This window comes from Mytilus galloprovincialis, chromosome 10, assembly GCF_965363235.1.
Source record: "Mytilus galloprovincialis chromosome 10, xbMytGall1.hap1.1, whole genome shotgun sequence".
Taxonomy (NCBI): domain Eukaryota; kingdom Metazoa; phylum Mollusca; class Bivalvia; order Mytilida; family Mytilidae; genus Mytilus; species Mytilus galloprovincialis.
Genome location: NC_134847.1, coordinates 83007343 through 83027404, shown reverse-complemented (window position 1 = coordinate 83027404; position 20062 = coordinate 83007343). Strand labels below are relative to the sequence as shown.

General features: G+C 32.7%; 2 protein-coding genes across 6 annotated transcripts in view; both read left to right on the top strand.

Moving 5' to 3' along the window:
* The first annotated feature begins 2067 nt into the window (after positions 1–2067).
* Positions 2068–14644, top strand: LOC143048597 (uncharacterized). Of its 2 annotated transcripts, XM_076222376.1 has the most exons (8): positions 2068–2919; positions 4006–4053; positions 4713–4828; positions 5749–6003; positions 6683–6787; positions 10789–10824; positions 13125–13271; positions 14059–14644. In XM_076222376.1, exons 1-8 carry the CDS (start codon positions 2457–2459, stop codon positions 14221–14223), a joined length of 1335 nt encoding a protein of 444 aa, XP_076078491.1. In that variant the 5' UTR covers positions 2068–2456; the 3' UTR covers positions 14224–14644. The 2 variants fall into 2 exon arrangements, with proteins under 2 accessions (XP_076078491.1, XP_076078492.1); XM_076222377.1 differs by lacking the exon at positions 5749–6003 and having other exon boundaries at positions 2077–2919.
* Positions 14645–16257: 1613 nt separating this feature from the next.
* LOC143048596 (uncharacterized) overlaps positions 16258–20062 on the top strand; it is a 38398-nt gene continuing 34593 nt past the window's right edge. For 2 of the 4 annotated variants that reach the window (XM_076222374.1, XM_076222372.1), the window contains exon 1: positions 16274–16394. The gene's annotated coding sequence lies outside the window, so the exon portion shown is untranslated. Of the gene's footprint in view, positions 16395–20062 lie in introns of all 4 variants that reach the window. The other 2 variants (XM_076222373.1, XM_076222375.1) reach the window with 2 other exon arrangements.

The following is a 20062-nucleotide window of genomic DNA, read 5'->3' as shown; positions in this document are numbered from 1 at the left end:
TAGTAGATAGTTCTTATATTTGACCAACTCTTTGAGTATTCACCGTTAGTGGTAAAAAACGGGTAAATTTGTTTTAAATGAGCAAAGATGTTAGAATATGCGTAAAATATATTAATAACCAGTCAAAATCCGGAATTGATATATAAGGTGAAATTTCAACAGAAGTTATCTATAACATTTAAATATGAATCTGTGTGCATAACAGCATACACCATGTATATTATTACAAAATGTATATTTATACCGCAATATTTGTTTTTTTCTCAATGAACTTTTTTTATTCATTTATTAACCAATGAAGTGCGCAGATGAGAACCGAAAATCACAATTTACTGTACAAATCATACAATATTTCAATTAACTTCAATGATAGATTGTATTAAGATTCAGCATAAATACCTGTATTCTGAAAATAACTGCATATATATTTTCTGGGGAAACACATTGATTTGAAATAGAGTAATGAAATAAACATTGTAAACACCGTTCTAGTACAACCGAACCGTATCATTTCGTTCGAAACCTGACGAATATTCTGTATCTCTCATTCGAAACCTATATATTTGTGGACAAGATGCTCATTATTTTTGTGCGTGGCTTCACTTTTAATTTACAACGTTTTCTTCATTTTGTTATATTCTTTTCCAAAATCCGAAAAATCAAATGGTCATGCTACCCCCTCCCCTAATATAAACTACAATGGACACATAATGGACATGATTATCAGTCCACTACACCCCCTCCCCCCCAAAAAAACAAAACAATGGACACATAATGGACATGTTTTTTTCCCCACTACCGGCGAAGTCGATGAGGACTTTCGATTGTCTGTCTGTCTGTCTGTCTGTCTGTCTGTCTGTCTACCTGCCTGTTCGGTAAATCAGTTTGCCATATTTTTTCTCTTCCTGCATGAAGATTTTGATTTGATACGTATTGTATTTTTTTTTATCTTGGTAAGATATAGATCAAATTCGAATTTTGCTTTTTTTTTATCGTGCTTATGATGAACTGACAATATGAGACATAAATTGTGAACTTTTATTGATAAATAGGCGTACAGTAAGATGTTGACTGGATACATAAATCGTGAATGTTGGAATGGTTGACTACTTAACAATACATTTACGGTAGCCTGACATGATTCCAATATGTAATCAGAACAGTTTTAAACAGGTTCTAGGCATTTCATGTCAAAAATATGTAAACACAATAAGCTGGCAATAATTAAAGTCTTGTTTTCAAATTCTTTAAAAAACTGAAACATTATGTTTTTTTAGGATATTATTCTGATAAATAAGTATTAATATGAACAAAAGGGTTCTTAGATGTTTCATCTGATAGAGCCGTAACTTTGGAATGTTACCAGTTAATATACATATGCATCTATACTTACAAACGAGAAGACGGCATTTTGTGTGTCGCTACTCTTCCTTCCACAATAAACTAATCGTCATGACTCTGTGTCTTATAAGTACCATGCTATGTCGCATTTGTCATCCATTATTATGATTATTCAGTTTGGGTTATTTTGGTAGAAAAACAAACATAAAGGCTTCCGGATATTGTTTACGTTATCAGACCGACTTTTTAGTCGGACATGAATAGAACTAACACATAATGTTCATAAGTACTTGGGGACAGGACAGTTATTTTCGCGTTTATCTGCATGTATACTATGATTATACTACTATAATTTCAAAATGTATATAGATACTCTCTATATAATATAGCAGTGATCGCCAGGGAGTAGAAACTTAGAATCGACAGTTAATACCAAATACACTTGATGTATGATATGTATACGTATGCTCATAGTATACAGAAACGCGAAAATAATGGAATATAACAGAAAACAAAAAATAATGGGCTTTGAAAAAAGGTAGATGGGTTTTCTTTTAAAATTTTCCAGACATAGAATCTTTTACAAAAATTCATCCTACAATAGTTTACATACTTTCAACCAAGCTTAAAATGCCCGCGTTCTGTATTGCTAACATCCTACAGTCAAGGTAGGGGTAGTTAAGAAGATTACTGTTAGTTGAAACGCTAAGAAGTTCGGGTATGCATATAAACGTTAAAAATATGCCACACACCTATATTCTAACCTTTGAAAATAACAGTAGTGCATTCTAGGATATAGTAATAGTGGTACAGTTTTAGTCGTAAAAGGACTTCCTATGGTAAATTAACTGCATTGTCGATATTTACAAAAATGCAACCTTTAATTTCCTATGTTGTGTTTTTTATTTTGTTAGCCATTGCGTTGTCAGTTTGTTTTCAATCAATGAGTTTAGATGTCTTTCTGGTATATTTCGCCCTTCTTTTGGAACTTGCTTTAATAATAATACAAAAGAGACTACTTGAAAATATACAGAATCAATTTCATCAAGAGTTACTGAAATATAATTTTAGAATTGACAATAAAATGTTTTCGTTTTAGCGTAGACAATTGTCATATGGCTACGGTAATTGAGGGAGACGAGCAACGTTCAGTTGAAAGAAAAGAGCTGCCTGATGGAAAGAAGTTCCACGTGTTTATATCATACAGTGAAAGTGACAGATTGTGGGTGGGAACAGTAATACAGCACTTACAAAATGACTATAACTTTAAATGTTTCGAACATTCAGCGGATTTTATTCCAGGAATGAAAATAACAGAAAATATAGAATATGCTATGTCCAACTCCGCGAAAACAATGTTTATTTTGACAGAGGAGTACAGTAAGAGTTATTGGTGTCAATATGAAGTAGAATTCGCTATATTAAAGTTGTTAGCTGAAATGAAAGAAAATGTCATAATCCCAGTCTTAAAAGAGGAATGTGAGATACCTGGCTATCTTAGACCATTTACCTACATAAATGGCACTGGAGATATGAACGTCTGGCTTCCTAAGCTTGCATTAGCCATTGAAGCAGAAGGTATTAAGTCTTTTATTTTAACCTTAAATACATGAAAAAATTGTGATGGAAATGGGGAATGTGTCAAAGAGACAACAACCCGACAACAGAGTAGACAACAGTCGAAGTCCACCAATGTTTGTCTTTTTTGCATACTCGTCAATATATCAAAAAGTGTTACATTAATCAATGATGCCTATTGGAATGTACATACGGATAATGTTTTTTAATGGTATTGAAACATATAAATATTTGATAGACATGAGTAGAAAATTGAAGTGTAGGTGAAGGGAAAAGAAATTAAAAAAAAATGGAGGAAACAATTATATTGTAGGCCAGGGCTGATATCCATGTCACTATAAAGGACATAGTTGTACATAGAATTCTGAAGATCCCTAGCAAATGACAAATTTTGATGCTACCGTTCGTTAAGAGCAAACATTTTCAAAAATCACGCGGTTTAAAGTTGGACGTTCAAATGGAATTATTCTTATAGACCATTGAATTTGATGCAACAACCCCTAAAGAATTAAAATCAGTGCATACGTTTATGATTGAAAAATTTGAGGAAGACTTTTCTCAATGAATTTCAAAATTACGAAAAATCTCCGGAAAGGACAATTTACAGTTGGTATTTTTGTATTGCATATATTGATCCAACTGTTAAAAGGCTTTATTGCCTAGTGCGGTGTCAGAGTTGGCGGGAAGAGTTCTGAAACTATATCATGTTTCATATCCAAAGCAAAATATCCTCATGTAGTAAATAAGGCAACAGTTGTATACCGCTGTTCGAAAGTCATTAATCGATTGAGAGAAAATAAATTCGGCAACTAAAACTGAGAGAAACACATCAACTATAAAAGGGAAACAACGAAACAACAGAAACACTGAAGTGCAACAAAAACCAAAACGACAATGTAACACACACAGAAACGAACTATTAGATAACAACTGCAATTTTCATGACTTGTTACAGAACATTTTAAGAAAAAAATTGTGGGTTGAACCTGACTAGCCAAACCACGCCCTTGTCTGGCAATGTTAAAAATGACACTAAGGAATTGTATAAATAGTTTTCTTATTACATTATTTATTTATCTTTCGCAGGGCAACAATATAACCATGAATTGTCATTAAATCGGGTGCGTGGTGCAGGTAAGTTACGCCAAATAAAAAAGAGGTGTGGTTTCCAATTGCCCTATGAACCTGATATGTCGATGTCTTGATGTCAGTCACACATACAAACTTCAAGTAGGGGTTTGATTCCAAGGGAAGGCCTATTATAGTTACAAAAGTTAACGGCAAGCTTTTCAATTAATACCAGAAGTGAACTGAAATCAGTAAACTGGCCAATTCAAACTTAATGAAACAAGCGACAAAAGGAAACAATTTTGGTGAGTCTATTTCAGCAACAGATATAGGAATGTAATATAATGAATTATGAAAAGGGAACTATCACAGTTGTTGACAGGATCTTTCGGCTTTCAGTCGTCCAAACCCTTAGGGCACGTGCGCCCTAAAGTTCTAGCGATAATTTTTCATGTCACTGTGCTGTGTTGAGAAAGGAAATTATCAGTCACATCAATCACATACTATGTAATGAATTTATAGCTGACTATGTGGTATGGGCTTTGCTCATTGTTGAAGGCCGTACGGTGATCTATAGTTGTTAATGTCCGTGTCATTTTGGTCTCTTGTGGACAGTTGTCTCATTGGCAATCATACCACATCTTCTTTTTTATATATATATATATACATCTAATGAAATTGATTGAATCCTGTTTGTATAAAGATAAATATTTCTTTACTTACAGTGAACAGAAATAGGAACCTGGATCTTCTGCATGAGGAGAAAAGTCATTTCAGTTGTAGAGGACCTGTTTTTAGATGGAAGTATGTCCCAGAATCACTTAGTATACCACCAATGCAGGTAAAATTTGTAAAACAAAACTATTGATGAGGACGGTCATCGGAAACATATGCGTCATCAACTACCTGTACTTTATTATCATGAGGTGAATGCATATGCACTTGTTTCTATCCATTATATGTCGACTATCCATATAAAAAGAAGGTAGCGAACGATTTTGTTTTAAGTCACCTTCGTCTCCGTGCACATTTTCTAAAATAACTTTTAATCGTGCTGATGGTACATTGTCTTGCATCAACAGTTTTTAATGTACTCCTAGACGTGAAGATAATTTATTGTTCAAAATGTGATAATGTGTCTGACCGCACAAATTGTGCAAATTGTTATGGTTATTCGCTATGAAATCTGTCCGTTACGGGATAATTAGTCGGCTAGGCCTTTATGATGTCACTCTGTCTGTCTATAAGTTTGTTGGTAAGCACATCTATATATGTCTGTCGTATCAAACATGCCTCAGCTTATTTTTATTCTTAATATATTCCATGTGTATATACCTATAAGAGGAAGGTAGGCAAATCTTAAATATTTTTTCAGAACCCAAACTTCGGGTAACATTTCTGTTATGGCTAAGATTTTTACACAAGTTCTTACATCATTTTGAAGTTATGTTTCAAATTGGTCCTCAGTGTCGAATAAATAAAAAAGAGGGACATTCATTGCATGATTGGAGGTTTTCAAATAATAAAAGAAAACGTGGTAGAATATGATTTTAAATTGGTTAAAAATCTTAAATTTGAGAAGCATTTATTTGTGCTAAAAATTAAACGATAAACGATAAACGATATAAAGGTATGGAATCATTTCCTTGTGTGAAATGGGATGTAGTTTTTATATCGATACTAATAAAAGCAAAGTATACATAACTATTTACAAAACTGGTAGTGTTTCTAATCCAATGTTAAATTTGAATCTTTTCACAGGTTAGCTCTGAGCTGTATAATGATATCATCAAGATAATTTCCTCTAAACATCTGGTACTGGGAAGGCATTGCAGAAATATCTGGTGGCCTGTTATATACTGTGTATTAACCATTGCCCTTCCTTCATTGGCTTTTGGAATTGCAATATGGGTCGTAGGCAACTTTGAAAAACAGACAGTGATAACTTCTATCTTGTTAATAATCCATGCTGTAGCATTGCTGTGGTTGGCTGGGTGTGGCTGTTCGGAATATTGGGTAATAAGTTGTCACTGTGACACTGAAATCAGATTTTGTTCTCATATACCAACCTCCGTCATCATTAAGAATTTTAAAATTCGGCTGCGACCAGTAGCATTCATATTATCCTAAAAGGTGTACAGCAAACATTAAAATGATGCATCAATATTCCGAATATTTTTTAAATGTCTTTTGTAAAGGATAAATAATAGGGGTTCAGACACGAAAATTCTCTCATTTTTTAACTTACTGGTCAGAATTTCAAGAAAACATTATGCGTGTCAAATGATGAAAAATGTTTAAACAGGACATGAAATTGTTTTCAAAATCTATGATTTGACCTACAGGTCAAGCGTATTTGAATGGTATTATCATTCACGACATAAATGCAGTATCAATGTTTTTTTCTTTCATACGAAATGTGGTAAATCTCTGCCGAAATGAAAAACAAGTTATTCTTAGGACAGAGTTATAGAAAAAGAAAGGAAAAGAATAAGATCATATGTTTGTAATAAAACATTATAGTAGCATTTGGTTTTGTATAAGGAAAATAAATGATAATTTCAAACGTACGGTTTATATATGGCCTTCGGGAATTTTCTTATTTTTATGGAACTTGTTAAAAGGAAATATCGGTCAAATAGTTTGTATTGTAGTATCTAAAATAGCATTTCATATTTAATCTTTTTTAACACAGGGACGACGTGAGATCAAACGCACTTTGCTAGAGATTAACAGAAGACTTCTTCCAAATAAGGTCATGGTCACTTATAAAAGGCACAGATTGACTGCTTCATTCACTGTATCCTTTGCAGAGACATGATTAAATATATATAATTGACAAAGAGATTTACGGGTAAAAACAGTAAACAAGTAAGCAAGATATTAGAAAATAAGTTTAATTTAGGTAGAAATCTGACATTTATGCAAACTGAAAACTATATACATTATCATTACAGCTAATTAAGATAAACAATATTTAAATAAAAAATAAGACACGAAGAGAAGCAGTTTCTGTACAACATCATATCCTTCCAAAATAAATACTGTATGTCTTGTACTATTTTTGCGCTCTGCGCATTTTTCTTAAATAAAATCGTTAGGCCTTAAATTACTTTCAAGCACAACATTCTAATTAATGACTTACCTTTAGAATTTTCATTTCGATAGTTTATAATTTAATCAAAAAAAAAAAAACCGTGATAACAACGGTTAAAAATGTGCAATCATGCTTCGAGGAAAAACAGATTTGAACAAAAATATACGGAACATCGAAATTTCATCTTTGCTAGCCAAGGATTACGATACACTCCCCTCCTCTCCATCCTTGGCGGATTGAGATAGAATTTCGGAGATACTAGGTGATGTTTTTAATAGGATGCAGTCGTAACGTCGTAACTGAATGCATAACATCAAAAACCACATATAACATGATCACATGTAAATGTAGCAAATGTAGGTATTCAATTGCGTGCTTATTGTCTTTACACCAAAAACATACGACAATTATATTAAATAACAATTTAAATGTTTTTAATAAACTAAAAGAAGTTATTATGCATGTTTCTTGCAAAAATGTTGGAATGTCAACGTATCTTTTTGTTTCCTACTTCACCAACTTTGTAGACTCTAGACCCTACCTTTTTAGCTCACCGGGCCCGAAGGGCCAAGTGAGTTTTTCTCATCACTTGGCGTCCGTCGTCCGTCTTCTGTCGTCCGTCGTCCGTCGTTAACTTTTACAAAAATCTTCTCCTCTGAAACTACTTGGCCAAATTTACCCAAACTTGGCCACAATCATCATTGATGTATCTTGTTTCAAATTTGTGTTTTTTGACCCGGCCAACCAACCAAGATGGCCGCCATGGCTAAAAATAGAACATAGGGGTAAAATGCATTTTTTGGCTTATAACTCAAAAACCAAAGCATTTAGAGCAAATCTGACATGGGGTAAAATTGTTTATCTGGTCAAGATCTATCTGCTTTGAAATTTTCAGATGAATCAGACAACCCATTGTTGGGTTGCTGCCCCTAAATTGGTAATTTTAAGGAAATTTTACTGTTTTTGGTTATTATCTTGAATATTATTATAGATGGAGATAAACTGTTAACAGCAATAATGTTCAGCAAAGTAACATTAACAAATAAGTCAACGTGACCAAAATGGTCAGTTGACCCCTTTAGGAGTTATTGCCCTTTATAGTCAATTTTTAACCATTTTTCGTAAATCTCCACGATCTTTTACAAAAATTTTCTCCTCTGAAACTACTAGGCCTAATTAATCCAAACTTGGCCACAATCATCATTGATGTATCTAGTTTAAAAATTGTGTTTTTTGACCCGGCCAACCAACCAAGATGGCCGCCACAGCAAAACATAGAACATGGAGGTTAAATGCAGTTTTTGGTTATTACTCAAAAACCAAAGCATTTAGAGCAAATCTGACATGGGGGTAGAATTGTTTATCTGGTCAAGATCTATCTGCCCTGAAATTTTAAGATGAATGGGACAACCCGTTGTTGGGTTGCTGCCCCTGAATTGGTAATTTTAAGGAAATTTTGCTGTTTTTGGATATTATCTTGAATATTATTATGGATAGAGATAAACTGTAAACAGCAAAAATGTACAGCAATTTAAGACTCAAAAATAAGTCAACATGACCAAAATGGTCAATTGACCCCCTAAGAAGTTATTGTCCTTTATAATCAATTTTTAACAATTTTCATAAAATTTGTAAATTTTTACTAACATTTTCCACTGAAACTACACGGACAAGTTCATTATAGATAGAGATAATTGTAAGCAGCAAGAATGTTCAGTAAAGGAAGATGTACAAACACATCACAATCACCTAAACACAATTTTTTTCATGAACTGTCTGCTTCCTTTGTTTAATTCACATATACCAAGGTGAGCGACACAGGCTCTTTAGAGCCTCTAGTTTTCTTACCTCCGCACTTAAGAGAGTTTAAGTGCTACTATTGGTCAAAATTAATATGGTTTATTTGGAATGGGTGTGATTTTTATCGACCGTTAGATGGTGCAACATTGTTATCACAAATTTTAGCTTAACCTGCCAAGGGTAGAGAGGAGGGGAGTGGATCGTAACTCTTGGCTATCGAAGATTAAAACAAGTAAATTCAACAATATGCATGACTTTCTTTGGACAAATATATTGTTTGAATGTACATTTTGTACATGTGGATTTTTTTTGTTGAAATCGGAATATCACATTTTACCTTATACGGTAAAACATGTAGAATTTATAAAGCCCCATGAATTAAGTTACGATTAATGAGCGAGCAGGCGGGCGACCGGGTGGGCGGGTGGGCGGGCTACAGACTGTTGGTCAGCTGATGGTGGGTGGAGCGTGCGTTGGCATGGGCGACTGCCAAACATTGTCATTTACATAAAAACGCTTTGAAGATTTTTTTGGCAAATTCAGATATGTTTTGTGACTAACAATTTTCAGAATTTAGGTTTTGTCGTTAAACATTTTTGATGAATTCATCCGTTTGTGTACGAAGGGAATGACTAAACTTTTAAAACATTTTTAAAATACATTTTTAATGATAAATGACATTTTGGATTATTTTTATTTTCCTTGGTAAATTGTTTGAAGAAGTTAAGATAGGTAGGTTAGCATGGTTTATTTGTTATTCTGTATAAATTATTTTTTTTGTTTCTCTAACAGCCTCTTGTTTAATTACTATGAATGTGGTGTGTCTAGATAAACGCTCGGTATTTCGATATTCACAAATATAATGTCTACATATATGCTAAAACGAAAATAGTGCATGGCATGATAAAATTAAATGTATGTCAATTCTAATTGGAAAACTTTGATCTGTTTAGCCTTCTGCTCACTCTTTCGGAGCACATGAGATATGCCTACCCTTCCAAATAAACAGATATGGTTCACCGTACGACCTTCAACAATGAGCAAAGCCCATAACGCAAAGTCAGCTATAAAAAGACCCGAAATGACATATTTGTAAACCATTCAAACAAGAAAACTATAACAGCTTAATTTATGCACAAAAAGGAAAGAAAATCAATTATGTTACACATAAACAAACGACAACCACTAAACTACAGGCTACTGACTTGGGATAGGCAAGTACAGAAAATAGCGAGGTTAAATGTCTATTTTGAATTCAGGCGTTGTTAAAAAAACTGACGTTTCAATTTCAGTTGAAACGTCAATCACGTGAAGCCCATATGTTTAATTTGAATTATATTTCGACTTTGAATTCAAAGCTAAGGTACTGCATCACTGATCATATTTGAATAACACTTTATATGGTAGTATCTGAAAAGAATTAGAAAAAAATCCTCACTTTTTCAAAAAAAATTAAAAAATATGGAAGACTCTGCCGAATAGCACCAGATCATTTGATATTGCAGCTTGTATATGAAAATTCAGACTGGGAAATTTGAAGTTCTTGGATGAAATTATAAAAATCTTGTGTAAGGAAATACCTCTCCCCCATTTTCCCCGATAAAAACAACTGTTTTTTTAGTATACATAACATTTCGCATTTTTCTGTATTTACCATGTTGATTTTATTCTTGGTCACTTTTTCCATTACTTTAAAAATATATATAAGTAGGAATATTTATGTAATGGTTCATGCAAAATACAGTAAATCTAAAATCACATAGATTATACTAAAAATGTAATACTAAAAAGAATTAAGGAATGAATTAAGGGGCAATTACGTCATAAGTAAGCCGCCTTCCAACACAAATAACAAATAACCACAACAACAACATATATATAGTATTTCCTTAACATAACATCAGATTTGTTTTCTTTTTTATGACATGACATCCTGTATAGTAAGTATTTATAATATCTTTGTCTCTGTACAAATATTTTGTTTCATACATATACTTATAAATATAGATTAGTTTCTTGTTTTAGACGTTATTCAACTACTGCACTACATATTCTACTTACAAGTAAAATAAATACAAACTTATATCTAATAAATTGTTCAAATAAATTAATTACTTATAGAGTGTCAAAAATTATTTGGAAGTACTTGATAAATTGCATGCTTATGTTGGTGATTTTGAGTCTGTTAAAAGTTTTGATTTTTATACCCTATATACTACTTTGTCCCATGGTCGTCAAAAAATTCAACTACCTGCTTAAAGATTTAAAAAGTCGGAATGTAAATATATATGTTCAAACTCTTTTAGTTAATTTTTTAATAACTGAAAAATTATTACACCTGGGTTTTCGTTTTCGATATCACTAAGTAGTCAAAACACTTACTAAATTTTATCAGTGGTACAAGGATGTCATTTGTAAATATAAATCAACATCCAGACATCTTATACGTTCAGGTATTTAACATCCAATATTGTATGGTAATATTATTTACAAAGCACGAACATGTCGACTTTCACCTTAAAAACTAACCTCACCTTAAACAGACTTATTCAGAAGGGATATGGTTACATAACTGTTGGCAGCTCATTTAGGATTGCATATTTTGGTATAGATATTGATTCACTCATGGGGTCTTTGCATCGGAAATAAACACATTTTTCTAAAACCAGTTGCTGGTATGATACGAGTTATGTTCTGCTCATATATTTTATGATGGTATGATACTAAACCCCTAGCGGTAGGGATTATATTTGATTGTCATACGATGAAGACAAAATCTTTCACTCAGTTTAATTTAGGTCTGGAGCTGGCATATCAGTGACTGCTAGTAGTTCTTTGTTAAAGTATGAACCATTGTCATTTCGTTTAGTTTCTTTTAAACTGAGTTTTACTGTGCATATTGCTATGTTTCTTTATTCTGCATTAGCTAGAGGTAAAAAGAGAGGGTTGAGATCTTACAAAACATGTTTTACCCACCGCATGTTTGCGCTTGTCAGGAGCGTCTTGTTTTTGTTAGTCTCGTATGATTTTTTATTCTAGTTCATTTATATGTTTTTGCGACGATCTGCACTTTGGTCAGGTTCTTGTCTCATTGACAGAAACCCCATTTCCATTCTCAATTGTACAACATATACATATATATATATATTTTTAAACTTATATATAAATGCTACGGCATCAACACTAGACAGGTATAAACGATATCAATTTATTTCTACACAAAACACATACTTAAAAAAAGGTAGTTAGAAAATTGTTGTTTTATTTCAATGTTAAGAAAAAGTAAAATGAATTTCTCTCCGGTGAACCATTATCTATTGTTTGATAAAGATTATATCAAATTGAAATTATATTATCTTGTATTAAATCACACGATTTTAATTATACATGCATGTACTGGTATATGCATATAAACACTAATTTCTTTTAATAACAAACACATATTAAAGGGACAAGTTTAGATTGTTTTTGGTCGATTTGTAAGCTTAGTGTTCAAGGAAATTACAAATCGTTATACGCAAACAAAAGATTTTGTGTTAATATGAATTCTAAATTGTCATTTCACCTAAGTATTAAAATCTGTTTTGTCAACTCTTTATTTAAGATATTTCAATTTCAACAAATATTTTTCATAAGATTTTGCTTTCATTAATGTGTTGATACTTGTCTATCCCAAATTCATGTATTTGGTTTTGATGTTATATATATATGTTATATTTGTTATTCTCGTGGGATTTTGTCTATGTGTGTTACATTTTAGTGTTACGTCGTTGTTCTCCTCTTATAGTTAATGCGTTTCCCTCGGTTTTAGTTTGTTATCCCGATTTTGTTTTTTGTCCATGGATTTATGAGTTTTGAACAGCGGTATACTACTGTTGCCTTTATTGATAAGAGACATGTCTTGCTTGTTGGTAGAAAAATTCAGAACAATATTGCTGGTCTATGACCTAAGGGATAGGGCCTAAACAAATAGTTAAATTGATATGTAAAGTTAGTATTGCATACTCTTTACCCCACTGAATTCATAACCCTGCTGTTGAATATCAATCAACGCGGATTTCATCCGCTCAGTAGTCGCTACTTCGATATTGACATTATCGATAAAAAATCTTTCTAAATTCTTATTCAAATTGAACCTGATTTAGAAATTGTAGGGTATGATTTTCGAGGGCTGGCCCATTTCTGCTGTTTGTTGTGAAATATTTTTAGCACTGGACAAACGTATACTTATTTTCTGTAGAATCACTGGGCATCAGAACTACACAACAAAAGAATCCGTGAGAATCAAAACCGTGAAATGGTATCTCTTAATACGAATGACGATGCCACTGACGATGACGCACTATTAGATAATACAATTGAGGATTCAGTAACATGTGATGTACAGGTATGGACATACATATATATAGTAAACATATCGTAATTACTATATATATACAATGATGTCATCATTCACTACCTATAAACTAAAAACAATGTAGTGTGTTTGCAAGGTACTCCTATATGCCACCATACATCCAGAATTGTGTAATAGACCGAGGTCAAGATTACGAGAAAAGGCGTCACTCGACTAACGAAAACTATATGTCATAGCCTAGTGTCCCGTGCTTTAATCGAATTGTAATTGTTTGATAATACATTTTGATAAATAGATTCTGTACACCAGTTTTGTTAGAATTTTTTTTATAATTTTGATACATATAACATAATATACATCGTCTCGAATTAAGCGCAGAAATGTTCGATCTGAAAATGTTTTGTTCCTTCCTCAGACGAATTCGAACCCCTGAATATGATGCATCGCGGCACCACCGAATCACTGTGACAAATACGGTTAAAATGTGAAAATATGGGTTACAACAGTGAAGCCTGCGTTAATCCTATTCAATATAAACATTCAAAATACTATATTAACAAAGTAAAACAAAATGGTACGTACAAAAGCAAATGAGCGAAAATGAGATTTATTTTACACATGTGACTGAATATGGTTTTTGACATTCGATAACTGCATATGTGTTCCACATATATACAACTGTATTCAGTTATTTTGAATATTTGCGGGCGTGCATTTATTTTACATTTAAATGACTTTTATGCGTATTTGTTTAACATATTCATGTTTAGCTATATAGAACTGTTTATTTGTTTAACTTATTATATTGTTGTTGCAGGAGACAGTAACTAATTACCTGTTAAACTTATCTAGTGCCTACCTCCAGGACTATATGAATGAAAAACTTGAACATGCTGGGGACAATAACAGACATGCAACAAAAGCAAAATGTATTTGTCAATTTGCTGAGTCACTTTACTTTGCAGAAATGCAGATAGTGTGAGATCGGAGAACTATTAACATATATTTCTGTTGTTCATGATATGTTTGTAATGTATATGACCATAATGTTCTTTAACTTACATCTGTCCTAGGAATTGTGACTTAAACAGCAAACCATGAGCACTATGGTATTGTTTTTATATTTTTTTTCTTGTTAAACGAATCAAGGGCTATTGATTTGATCAATCAACAACTCAGTATGAAATGTATTCAATCGGAATGTCGGTATGTTCAACATTTGAAATTCGATGTTTCCCAAGTGTTGGAACCTGTTTTTATAATGATTTTAGGAAATGATGATTGCAATGTTCCGAATGGATATGCAGTGAAATTACAATAGAAGAGTGTCTCTTATGTGTTTTATCACAGTTTATTCAACTGTTAGAAATGTATACAGGGAATTAATAAAACAATATAGAAGACTTTAGTTTTAATAAGTAATAATGCCATTGTGATTTAAAGTAACGTTTTCTCCTGTACAATTTTGAATAGAAAATTAAAGACTGAGCAACACGGGCACATTAAAAACGGGAGTTTAAAGAAAATTCAGCGTAAAGCAGACACTTGGCCACGGATTTATATAGTTACCATATTTTAACATTTTATACTGTTCAGACAGAATAATTTGTGTTGCATATCTTTATTATATATGTATATGTATATCGTGTGAACCTAACAAAAAAATCTTCCATGTCTCTGGTTATGGGGGGGGGGGGGGGCATTTATTCATGCACCGAACATCTTGTTTCCCAAGTGTTTCCCTATTTAAAATATCAACAACATTTCATATTGTTGTATTAAAGGGATTTATATTACGCATGTTAAGAACACCGGTATCCTTGATATAAAAGCTACACCAAACCTTCTTATACGTTACAATATTTAGATAGGACGTCTATGCATAACCCAACAATCTTCTCCGGATTTATAAAAGGGGAAGCTATTCGCACCTACCGAAACAACAGCAACACGCAGTATTCAAAACATACATTTTGTAAATTCAAAGGCCATCTTAGGCAAAAGGGATACAAGGAGCATGAAATACTTCGTAACTGTAAATCGGCTCTCAATATCGAACGACTAGAGTTACTCCGCTTTAAACAAGAATCTGACAATCAGATACCACTAGTATTTGCAACTAAATATCATTTTTCGTTAGGAAATATAAATAAAGCTTTACGAAAACATGATAAAAAACTACTTCGCAATGCGAAATGTAGGGTGTTATTTCTAAAACCACCAATGGTGGCGTATAGTAGACATCGGAACTGAAAAAAAATACTGACTAGATCGGTAGTTTACAACATGAAGGATCGGGTCAGGACTCCTGATGAAGCACACACCTAAATATGAGCCACTGAGTATTATAGAGTTTGTCCTATTCTGTACTGCAGAAACACGATGTAAATAATAAAATTGAGAAAGGAAATGGTGAATGTGTCAAAGCGACAACAACCCGACCATAGAGCAGACAACAGTCGAAGGCCACCAATGGGTCTTCAATGTAGCGAGAATTCCCGCACCCGTAGGTGTCCTTCAGCTTGTCCCTAAAAATATGTATACTAGTACAGTGATAAAGGAAGTCATACTAAACTCCGAATTATGCACAAGAAACTAAAATAAAAAAACATACTAGACTAGCAAAGGCCAGAGGTGTTGGGTCCTGGAGAATAGGCAAACGTGGCTGATAGGTACTTCCAGACATTCAACAAATTGATAATGAACTATTTTTTGGCAATCAACATTACATATTTACACTGACGAGCAGCAAGACACAAGGAACCGCAGAAACCTTTTCATTTTTCTTCTCAGAATTAGCCCGGTTAAATTATTGTCAAATTTAACAATAATTGAAAACGTAGTATTCTGTCGAAAATAATTAGTATTCAACATTAAAACTAATTAGTTATCCCCTTTCTTTATATATATATAAACAATATGTTGATGTTCATTTCTTTTAGAGAAGGAGGGGTTAAGGTCGACAAAAAATAGCATAAATTTTGCTTTTTGATGTCGTCGTTTGTCTTGTTCGTATACATGAGTCGTATTTCCAGAAAATCTACTACATGCAAAGTTATTTACTGATATTCATTCTGTTAAAATGTAGGTCAATGGAAAACAGTGGTTAGATGAATCATTATGTCAAATTATAAATAAACATGCAGCTAGTAGGTAAGTGCACACATTTAATTTTACGCATAAATTGTTGATGATAATTACAGCATTCTAGTTACGTTTGGATTGATTTAATCACTTACTTGACAATGTATCTTTATTTCATTTTTAAAGGGACATTAGTTGTAATATTTAGTATTCGATATTTAGTTGATAGGGGTTGACCCTTACTCCTTTTTTATATTTTTACAAGTGTATATCTTTTTGTGTATTGCGTAGGTAGAAATGTAATCTTTTTCCATGTTGTTTGTGTTTCATGTGGTGTGTAATGTAAGATAATTTACATTGCACTATGCCCGACGCTTTGTGTTTCATGTGGTGTGTAATGTAAGATAATTCACATTGCACTATGCCCGACGCTTTGTGTTTCATGTGGTGTGTAATGTAAGATAATTCACATTGCACTATGCCCGATGCTTTGTGTTTAATGTGGTGTGTAATGTAAGATAATTCACATTGCACTATGCCCGACGCTTTGTGTTTCATGTTGTGTGTAATGTAAAGGAATTCACATTGCACTATGCCCGACGCTTTGTGTTTCATGTGGTGTGTAATGTAAGATAATTCACATTGCACTATGCCCGACGCTTTGTGTTTCATGTGGTGTGTAATGTAAGATAATTCACATTGCACTATGCCCGACGCTTTGTGTTTCATGTGGTGTGTAATGTAAAGGAATTCACATTGCACTATGCCCGACGCTTTGTGTTTCATGTGGTGTGTAATGTGAGAGAATTCACATTGCACTATGCCCGACGCGAGAGACCACTCGACCACCTATAGGCTCTGCAATAATAAAGCGTTCGGTGGCCAAGTGTTAACTTTACTCGTAAGGTTTTATCTAGCTCCATAACACAGTACACGGTATATAAGGTATATAAGATAGAATATTTCAGATCAGCTTTTGTTATTTGCATTTAATGTCTATTACTCAGGTTCTTTCCACCATTTTCTACATAAGAAAATGCCTTTACCAAGTCAGAAATATGACAGTTGTTCTCTATTCGTTGGATGTGTTTGAGTTTTAGATTTTGCCATTTGATTAGGGACTTTCCGTTTTGAATTTTTCTTTGGAATTCAGTATTTTTTTTCTTTTACTTTTTAAATATGCAACTGGTATTTTAGAAAATACTAAGGCTTTTCTACCTCAGGCATAGATTACCTTAGCTGTATTGGCAAAACTTTTAAGAATTTTGGTCCTCAATGCTCTTCAACTCCGTACTTTATTTGGCCTTTTTAACTTTTTTGGATTCGAGCGTCACTGGTCTGGCGTATATACTAAATTTAGTCCTGGTATCTATGATGAGTTTATTTATGCCAATAATTTTTTCTTTTACATTTTTTGTATTTAAGCAGTATATTTTAGATGAACAAGATGAAGGAATGTAAAAAAAAAATAAAAATCACGAGACCCAGAGTATATGATACAAGTGCCGTTTAGACAATTCTGTTGGTGTTAAATACTTTCAATAAAATACCAGGGGTGCTTCGGATATGGTAGGACTACCTTCCTACCCATTTGGGATAATCAAAAATATGAATTTTATGAGACATTGCACACATTTTACCGGCCTCTTCCATGTCTAGATGCATATACTGATACATTATATTCATGCCAATAAGTTCCGTGAAATTTTTGTTTCTAATAATAAACATATAAATATAATAAAATGTGGTATGATTGCCAATAAAACAACATTTCATCTACGACTTATTGCTGTAACATGTTTGCTTTAATTGCAAAGAATTCATTTAATGAACAGAAACGAATAAAAGTATGTAACATGATTATATAACAAGCTTCTACATTAATTTTATTTCATGTTTTACACACAAATGAGGCAATCAGTTTACTTTATTTATAGTAATAAAAAAACACTTTTCACTGTGGTATAAATAAATTTACTGAATAATTTTGGCAGCCACTTATCTGTTTTATACTGTGGCTAGAAATGTATTTCTATGTTGTGGATGTCATGTATATTTTATCATCTAGTCTTGATTAACTCTAAACTAGTACCCATTGTGGATAATTTGAATATCTATATATGCGTTTGGCATACTGATTTGTGAGATTGATTTCCGAATTAAAAATGTGCAACACAAAATCTTACCATAGACTAAATCACAATTGAAGTTAATAAAGAAAGACACGCCGGCAATAAGTACTTTTTTTCTCAAGTAAAACTAAGTAAATAAAGGTTGCACATTCTTATTTGAATGAAAAATAAATGAAAACAAATATAATTCTATTTTATAATTATTTTTAAATTTTATTTTGGCAAACTTAGATTTAAAAACAAATGTGTGGTGAATTATGGCGTTTTTGGTTTATACATGTAGGATTGCTTTTTTATTTAGATATATGAAGATGTGGTATGAGTGCCAATGAGACAACTCCCAATCAAAGTAACAATTTATAAACGTAAACCATTATAGGCTAATGAACGGCCTTCACTAATTAGTTATTTGCTCACACCGAACAGCAAGCTATAAAGAATCCCAAATATTTCAAGTGTAAAACTATACCAACGCCAAAACCAACGGTCTGATCTGAATAAAAACCGAAACCAGAAACACTTATGAACCACATAAACAGACGACAACCAATGAACATCAGATTTTTGACTTTGGACAAGTGCAAACAATTGCAAAGGGATTAAACGTTTTAATGGTACCAAACCTTCTCCCTTTTTCTGAAACAATAGTATAACATCACAACATAGAAAGACACACTATAATTCGCATGCTTCTTAACATTGTTTAAATAACAGAATTGATCATTAAAATTCACAAAACAAAATAACGTTTTAATTTTGTGTATTTGTTTAATAACTTATAATTTAATATTAAAAAAAAACCAATAAATGACCAGCGGAACGAATACACCTGCAAGCTCGACCTTCCCGAAAGTCGTCGTTTGAGATCACCTGTGCACGTTCAAGCTGCTCCCAAAAACCTAACCATCATAACGAGGGATGGTTAAGGGCCATCAGAATTATGCGGGAAAGGTTTTTGATAAGAAAGATAAGGACAGTTGCCTCAGAGGGTGTGAATGAAAAAAAAACATAGAAAGAGTCACTCATTTTCCCAAACATCACTCATTTTTCTGCTGCCATTACTCCTTTCCCGGCTATCACTTGTTTCCAGTAACTCCGGTTCCCTACTGGACTCTTACAGTTTTATGGATTTTTTTTTAAAATTATGTGTGTTTAAACTGCAGGTTTCTATTCATTTGGGAAAGATACATAAGTATGCAGTGACGTTCAATTATTCAACCTTAGTTTCAAATCATTAACGAACTGCTGTTTTTTTTTGGGATGTTGAAATTGGCAGCCTCTGTTTTAATTACTCTATCGTTGTCAAATTTGAATGTTATACCAGTTTAGATTGGTCAGTGTTGTTTCTTGTGAATGAATCTCCATGCAGTTGTTGTAACCTTTGTGCCACTTCATATTGCAAATTATTATTTTTAATAAAGACGTATCATTGTATTGTTGTTTTGAAATTTTAAAATTATACAAGCGTCTATATGATGTTCGTTTAAAATTCTAACTTGACGTCCTTCAAAATTCTTTGAGTACAAACCCGTGTTTTGTAAACATATAAGACATTTAAGTAAAATTATCATTCAAATTCATCCAAACCTATCTACATATGTCATT